This window comes from Cantharellus anzutake (assembly GCF_015039405.1).
Source record: "Cantharellus anzutake strain C23 chromosome Unknown EI90scaffold_59, whole genome shotgun sequence".
Lineage (NCBI taxonomy): Eukaryota > Fungi > Basidiomycota > Agaricomycetes > Cantharellales > Hydnaceae > Cantharellus > Cantharellus anzutake.
In genome coordinates, this window is record NW_024067009.1 from 143,465 (window position 1) to 152,401 (window position 8,937).

General features: G+C 45.8%; 1 protein-coding gene across 1 annotated transcript; it reads right to left on the bottom strand.

Annotated features, from left to right (window-relative positions):
- Window positions 1–7,257: 7,257 nt before the first annotated feature.
- Window positions 7,258–8,176, bottom strand: EI90DRAFT_3019435 (uncharacterized protein; the record flags this gene model as incomplete). Its single annotated transcript, XM_039057367.1, has 2 exons — window positions 7,258–7,326; window positions 7,367–8,176. The coding sequence occupies 2 exons, from the start codon at window positions 8,174–8,176 to the stop codon at window positions 7,258–7,260; spliced, it is 879 nt and encodes a 292-aa protein (XP_038911727.1).
- Window positions 8,177–8,937: the final 761 nt, after the last annotated feature.

An 8,937-nucleotide genomic window follows, 5' to 3' on the forward strand; every position in this document is an offset into this window, starting at 1 on the left:
AGTGAGCACAGCCCAGGGCATATATATAATAATAATTACATACTTAAGTTACATACTTAAGTGAGGTTGAATGTATTGTTCAATACAAATTAATTAACGTAAGCAATGCAGTTGTCTGAGCCGTGGGAGCTGTTTCAATGTTAACGGTTGTACTAGATAACCTGTCATGGTGTAATAATAAAAGATGGAGAGGTGACCATGACGCGCCCGTTGCAAAAAACCCCATAGAAAACGGTTGAGAACTGAGGGAGATACGAGTGGTGGCCCATCCCAGCGCGAGGTGTGTGCGTGGGAAACAGTGGCCACGGCCTCATACGGGCTATTTGACGACTAAGGCCAATAATACGATATGTAGAAGTTGTTTGTAAGAGCTCATTAAAAAAACCCCATCGAGAAACGAACAATATTTGACAGAGATATGCATGTACATGTCTTTTGTGTGTGAAAAAATGTGAAAAACGTTCCACTGCCTCATACACCCTCATTCGCGATGTGCTCCAATAGTATAAGAAAACGTAGACGTTAGTACAAGTATGTACAAAAAAGAACGACAAGAAACGAATGATAATTGACAGAGATACGAATGTGCTTGGTTTTTTTGTGAATAATTATGAAAAACCATCCCACTGCCTCATGAACGATCATTCGCGACTTGCACCAATAATAGAAAATGACCAGAGAAGTAGTACGGGCCCATTAAAAGAATTCCGACGAAAAACGAATAAGAATTGACAGATAAACTAACGTACATGCTTTATTTGTGGAAAAAACGTTCCCTCTCCTCATACACGCTGATTCACGACTTAAACCAACAATACTAAATGGAGGGAACGTTAGTTTGGGCCCATTGCGAAAGACCCGACGGGAAACGGTCAAGAACTGACAGAGATACCAATCCAGTGTCAGCTCCACGGATGATCTGTGCGTGGGAAACAGCCTCCAGTGCCCCACAGTTGTTTTTAAAATATGTAAAAATATGGAATACTTGCGTTGATAATATATAAGATAGTGTGCAAAGTTACAGAGCATTTGGTGAAGTATCAAGCGAGATATGATAAATTATTCCATTAGATTTCACTTGGCACCCTCAAGATCACAAAATATCAGGTTGGAGTAATAATGCACATTGTGTAGGGCATTAACACGCGCCCGTTGAAAAAAACCCGAAGAGAAACGAATAGGAACTGACAGAGATACGAATACAGTGTCAGCTCTGCGCATGATCTGTGCGTGGGAAAACGCTTCCCAGCGCCTCACAGATATTTTAAAAATATGTAGAAATGCTGCGTACTTGCGGTGATACTATATGGGATAGTTCGCAAAATTCCAGGACATTTAATCCAGTATCAAGCGAGATATGGTAAATTATTCGATTAAATTTCACTTGGCACCCTCAAGATCACAGAATATCCAGTTGGAGTAATGATACACATTAGGGGGTTTCACGGTAAGCTAGATTGGGCTAAACTGAGAGTCTAAATCGAGTCTAAACTGCACAATACTGGAGCGAGTTTTGGAGCGGGCTTAAGCCGCTGTTAAGACACAATTTGAGGGCGTTCACAGTAAGCACTCTAAACTGGAGTCTAAACTGGAGTGTCCCTGGGTTCGTTAAATCCGTCTGAGGTATCAGGTGCTTGGCTTATGTAACCATGCAACTGGTAGTTGAAGTCGACGTTGGGCACTTGTCTGTCCACACTTTCCTCCTGACTCACCACCAGGGCTGATAGTGTGTGCTATGCTTCATGATGGACTGGGTGTATACGCTCTGAAATGGATGATTCTAGTTTGAATGTAACGGTTATAATGCCAGTCCTATCTCAAGTTCCATCACTAGCACCGACTGTCCCTATGATTCCAACTTGCACTCTTGCCCATGGAGTAGGACAGCGATTGATAGCAGGTACCATTACATGTGGGATGATGCGCTTGTAGAAGTACATATGGATTTGCTAGTAAATTCACAAATGAAAACGGATGTGCATTGAAAATTTTGGGGATGAGCTTGTATAGGTAAGGGATATATAACGGGGGTGTCGGAGGTATAGGGGACTATCAGACCCAGATTGGGGCACTCATGGAAGTGGGGTGTGGGTTGTATCATGAACTGGTGCAGCGGTATGGCAAGTCTAAAGCATGCATGTAAATTATAGCGTCCTTCGGCACTGGAATGAGACTCACTGGTTGAACACTAGCACAGGCGCTGCACAAAGGACAACATCCAAGGGAGAGGGGTTATGCCTACCCAACGTGCCCACTGTGACTGAAAGAGGACAAATCCTTGGATCCGTGGGATAACTGTACAGTACTAGAGGGACATGGAGTTTAGAGAATGATAAGTCCGAGTTTAGAAAGCTGTTTAGAGTTGAGTTTAGACCAGTTGGGGCGTGTGAGCCCCAAGAGCTAAACTGGCTAAACTGGTCAATTTTGCCAAGACTTTTCAGTTTTGATCTCAGTCTAGGATTTCAGTTTAGACCTCAGTTTAGACCTGTTTAGAGTACCGTGAAACCCCCTATTGTAAAGGGAATTAACACGCGCCCGCTAAGAAAGACCTGAGAAGAAACGAATAAGAACTGACAGAGATACGAATGCAGTGTCTGCTCTGCGCATGGTCTGTGCGTGGGAAACATCCTCCAGCGTCTCAAGGATGTCAAAAGAAAATACAAAGAAATATGATATCTTTGCGTCAATAATATATAAGACAGGACGCAAAACTATAGAACATTTGATGCAATATTCAGCGAGATATAATAGATTACCATACAGTTTGTGCATGGGAAATGAGTAAAATCTCCATAATCGCTTCAGGATCGCCGAACGATGAGTCGGAATAATAATGAAACATGTAGAGAACATCAAGACGCGCCCATGAAAAAAAAACCCGAAGAAACGGATGAGAACTGAGAGAGATATGATAGATTTATGTGAAAATCACATGTATATGTTTAGTTTGAGGAAATTCACGTGAGCAATTGAGTGTAACCTCCCACAACTTTTTTTGCACCCAGACATATGCAAAAAAGTACTAATACCCCCACTCAAAACCGGTTCCCACCCCCCCATGGGAGCAATTCTTTTTTGTTCCCATGTGACTTTGGCATGTAAAATAGATAGATAAATAGATAAAATAGGTAGATAGGTAGATAAATAGGTAATAATAATAATAGTGTTTTTGTTGTAATTAGTGTCAGGGGATGACTCCCGGGTCCCCATGACCCTCCCCTATGGCCCACAGCCTCAAGTCTAGCCAGCCCTATCCAGGGCACAATCCTACTGTGGGTCAGAGATGAGAAGGAAGTTGACTTCTCATCTTCCCACAGTGGCCACAATAGATCAAAAACTTCCGGAGATATCTGGAAGTCACATGGGACCCAGGACCCGGGGCCTGGGGCATCTGGCTGCAAGAGCATCCAGCACAGGGCATGCGTGGGAAGTGCAACAGCCAGGTGTGGGTGTGGGTGCAGGTGCAAGTGTGGGTGTGGATGCAGGTGTGGGCTGGGTCAGGGTGTATGCCCTGACAATTAGTTATTGTTTTTTTGTTGAAATTGGCATGTGGAATAGGTAGTAGTACTGTTGTATTAGTCATGTTTGATTATGTGTTTGCTATTTGCATACTGTACCCACATGACCAACTACCGGTCACGCGTCACACGGGCTCGCTGGTCAGGCTCATTTGAAGACTCTGTCATGTGTCATGCGAGGCAAGTGGTCAAATTGTCCCATGTCACACAAAAATGCTCATTCGCTTGTGGCTATGCAAAGGCAATTTCAAATTTCCTTTTTTGGGTAATTGGTATGTTCAAAACCGAAAAACAGCCATCTCCTCATCCAAATTGCGTGTTTTTCTAGCTTGCATTCCACGGCCAAGGTCGGAGGGAGCCAAGGAAACCTCATTGAGGGTGTCAGGCTCAGCCTCCTCAGCACAAGTTGACGCAACTTGCAGGCCACCATTAACCACTTCAAGCCCATCTGGGGCCGTGCACCTATCCATGTGCTCAAAGACTTCTTCCATCCTTACATCAACATCATCTTCTATGGTCTCGGTGAATTCTCCCTCGTGTACGACAGGATGTGAGTCTGGGTGGATGTTGCTGTTATTATGGGGTCGGCTTCGCGGTCCTGTTATCGCTCTTGCAAGGTCGGGATCGTGTTCATGAAGAGCATCGAGGATCAGGCATAGTGGGCGACTGGTAATACTAGGGTGAGACAGATTGAAGTCGCCTGAGTGACACAGTTCAAAGGCCTAAACTACTTAGTATTCATGCACGGAAATGAGGATTTGTGTTTGGAGTGACTCACTTTCTGAATTCTGTCGCGTCGATTCATATGTTGGAAAGCATGTACTAATGTTTCAGGGACACGGTCCCTTAGTACACCTAGCTTGGTATTGAGAGTTATGTGACATGAGTCAATACCGCTTTGTAGCTGTGAATAAACCTCCTTCACAGCGGCAGTCTGCTGAGCCTGCTTCACAGCATGTTTCAGTGGACGCTGGATTCCAACATCGCAGGGCTGCCAGAGACCTGTACATCCACCAGGAACATAGTCGAGTATAATCCAGGGATAATTTTCATACATCCAGACTCGAAACTCAAGTGATGCGTGGACTGGCCACACATCGAGCTGCCAAATGCACTCCTGAAGCGGGTCAAGGGAGAGCCGCTCCTTTTCAGTATTGAAATAAGGAACTAAGATGCGAGTTACAAATGACTTCATTGTCGCAATATTAGCCCAGTATGTGTCATTGCCAGAGATCTCAAAAACAAAGCCAAGATGCATTGCTTCAGGATAACTTGAGGCATTCGGTGAAGGGAGACTTGCTGGAGTTTTGCCTCGGAAGATGGCCTGGAAGGGTAAAAGGATTCCACTTGCAGAGACAGCCACATTGAGAGTGAATGCACGCTTCTCATCGTGGCCGACAGTGGAGACCTGGCGCAATCCCTTCTTTTCATATGTAGCGGCTGAGTTTTGCTGGTAAATCACTTGTGTCTGATCTGAGTTCACCCGAAGACAGTCAGGAATCACATATTGACGGATAGAGTAGGCCTGGCGAAGCAATGAGGAACGGATTTTTTCATCCGCATCGGGGGGGGTTTTTTGGGAAGCATGCGTTGCTCGGCGCAGGCTCCAATTCATTTCCTGTTTGAGAAATTTCCGAACCCATCCCATGCTTGCAGAAAACGTGCTTCCATCCATCCTCACAACAGTCCTCAAGATACTGGGCTGGGCATGTTGAATTTGCGCGAGGATGATACCACGGACTTGGTGAGCATCCAGTGCAGCACCAGCCTGTCGAACACTTAACAACATCTGTTTGATCACTTCCGCAATTTCAGGATACGATGCCTATGTTTTTTCATCTTATAAGTCTTCAAAACTCGACTAGCTAGTTCCCAACTCACCAATATCCCCCTCTGTGTAATGCCGCTTCCTGGGCAATTCTCCTTTTCAACCTTCGCAAGTGTTTCATTGGACCAACATGGATGCGACCCTGAACGATCGATCCATTTACAAACAACGTCGGCACGGAGTGAGTGGAATAGTCTCCAGCTTCTCCTTTGACACCGTTTCACTATTTCGGTAGGACTCATTTTCTGGCCAACAGTTGTGGCCACTTCCATTATCACTGTCCAGAAGATGGGCTGGAACCAGTTTGTTGCCTGGGCAAACTTGCGCACTTTTCGCCTAGGAGGCTGGACAACATTGTCCAAATGGTGAGTAGTCTTTTGGCACTTTCGTTCCTTCATTGAATCCTGAATCTGACGCTTTGGCTGCAACAACTCTGCGATTGGAACCAACATGGCTGTGGCACTTGCATTGGACCCCATATCAACCAAGCCCTAAGCAATCCTTTCCATTAGAAACTAGCACATTCTCAACAAGACCACTTGGTTTACCTCTTCCTTCAATTCTTCCTTGCCCTCTACCAACTTCGTTCGGCGACACTGCTGACATTCCCGAGCCAATGCTCGACTTCTCTCCACCTTTTTCCTTGCTGCTAGGTCTGCTGCCATCTGCACTCCTTTGTGTCTCTCAGCGAGTCTTTCAAATTCAATCATCGTTTGTTGCTCAAATTCTTCGTGACTCACACGGCTGAAGAATTGGAGCAGCCCATGCTTGTCATTCCCCTCCTGGATGGTGAGGTCTACCTTTGATTTTCTTCCCTCCAGCTCTCGGGTATTTGAACCAACCAGGTTGTCCACTGTGGCTGGGGTGTGTCACGACCCGACATATCCATCACTTCCCTCTATGCGCCCTAGTGCCACTTGGTCCGTCCCTCCCGCTATCATCATCATCCGTCCACCCATCCGTCCACCCGTCACCCTCATCCGCACTTCCTCCCTCGCGCACGTACCTACCAACCTAGGTTGCCTGCTTCATTGTTGTCCGCCCCCAGCCGGACGGCTTGCTAGACAGCCGGATGGCCTTTTCTCTTTTGTCCGCTTACAGACTATTGTTCTTTCCTTTTGTTCCTTGCTTGCCTTTTGTTGATCAAGTTTGCCGATATTAACTATTTGTTCCTTTCTTCATTCATTAATATCGCGCTTGATCCGCCACTCCTTCCGGGCCGGTCTCATTTAGTTACTTGTGTTTATAACGCATGTAGGTTACACCGGATGTACCTTAGTTCGTATATCGACTTGGATTCCCCCTCTAAACTCTTATCCTCATCGTAAGGCTTCTGTCTGAAATTGGGACACCAACGTAAGAACGAAGCGCAGCGCTCCACCCGAGTCGCTGAAGCTAAAGTCCTGCCCCTCCGACCTTACGAGCCCGGACGACCTCACGCCCCTCGCGGGTCACCCGGATACGCTTCTGGAACGTTCCTGACAGGGTGGTCATGAGGATTGCAGGCAGCACCGGTGATTCCGGCATCATCGCAACTTGGACTGATGCTGTTACCGGTGTTGCCACAAGTGTAGCGGCCATTGTCGCTGTTTGTGTCGGTGCTGCCTTATCACAGGGAAGTTATATTTCATCCATCCTGTTGGTTCACTCGGTTACTTACCTGTGCACTGTGATGGTCAAGGATGGATGTCAGAAATTTGACACGCAGTATTGCTGCATCTTCACCGGTGTGAAGTGGATACTTGTTTGGGATAAGGTGATGCATGAGTGCATCAAGAGCGAAGAAGCCGCATGATACAAAATCATTTTGGTGTGCAATTGGTAGCCATCGAATCTGAAACAGAGATGCAGACTGGCTTGGCTCTAGACTGGATATGTCAAGCCACCATCGAAGAACCCTGATTACTTCCTTCACTGCAACCGATTGCCCATCATCTCCCATTGGCTTGTGAAAGGAATCACCGAGGTAAATGGTTGATTCTAGGGGGGAAATGGAGAATGCAATCCAGTGATTATTGACATGGATAATCCCTCCAAATTGATGTACAGATCCAGATGCGAGCTCAGCACCAAACTGGTGGAGCATTTTGCAGGTGAGACTTTGTCGATATCTTTCTGGCCCATTCCCGTCTGATTGCATTGCACACCCAGTCAAGTACTGAATGTCCAGAGGGCTCAAAAGCCTAGCGCTTATATCTGGAACCTCTAGGGCATGTTTCAGAAGTTCAATATGGTACGAAATATCTGTAGTGACAAGGCAGGAGAAAGAGAGGTAACGCGTCAGCCCTCCAATACAGCCAGAAGTTGATTTTGAAAATCCAAGGATTTTGGTGTTCCACTTGGATGATAGGAGCTGTTTTTGAGCTGCTAGGATAGCAACACGCTGAGCAGGGTAACGGTTTGCCGGCTTCCTGACTTGCACCTCTGATTCCTTCCACACCTTCTGCAGGTTCTGAACATGAAAGAGGGTTTCCCAAATTTGGAGGATTTTGATAGGGATGTAATGTGTGCCAAATTTAACCGAACAAGGTGGGTTGTCAAAGTTGGACTCATATTCAGAAATTAGATTATTAATTGTGGGGTAGGAAGGCCAGTGTGTGTTGCGGAGATCACTCTCGATTATATCTCTGATGGAGGGTGGGTGATAGCTGAGACATGCACATGAGTGTAGATTTGTTTGGAGGGATGGAACCTTGAACCGGAGGAGCTCGGCGACAGAAAGGGTTTCCTTGGGAAAGTAGGGTCCAATGAGCATAGTAGGGATGTTACTATATGAAATAGGTTCATCCGCACAAGAAGAACTTTGTTGTGCAAGCGTGAAACCATCCATATGTGATAACTGGTGCAAGAAAGTTTTTACAAGGGGGCGCTCCAACCGAAATTTTTTTTTTTCAAATTCTTACTCATTGCCAAACGTGACTAATTTTCCCGAAATTAGCACTGCCTCCCTTTTAGGGCCCGGCTGGCCAGTTGGGTGTCACGCATCAAACTGAGTCGCCAGTTGAAAAATTTGTGTCACACTCAGGACCCAGCCAGTAGTTGGTCATGTGGGTACAGTATACTTATGTGCTGATTTAACCTGACCAGATCCAGATGCATCCTGGTATGGGAACCCAGGGAATGCCATGCCCAGAACAAAAAGGCCATCGATCCTTTTGAGACCGTTTCAACCGCTTCAAGGGTGGTCCCATTCAGACGAAATCTGTAAGGGGTTGGTGTAGGTTCCAACCCCAGTTCTCCTCAATCCTCAAGTCATCAATAAAGTTGAGCTGTTGATGGGGAGGAAAAGGAGTTCTGTTCCTTTTCCCAAATTCCCATGTTATTGTATATACACTGTTTATACATGTTTATTATGAGACACATATAGAATGAAGATAGGAATTAAGGTTACCACTCCTTACAAAATCCCTGCCATTCACTTGCCCATCACCATTCTCAGTGACCCATTCAGTCCCCCAAACACATTCCCATTTTGATCCCTCCCGGGTCGCTCACATGATCATGGATGCAAAAACGAATGAGTGAACAAACAAACAAACCACAACAAATGATGAATTGCAACCCACATGCCATTGCTTTTTGTTTCACCAC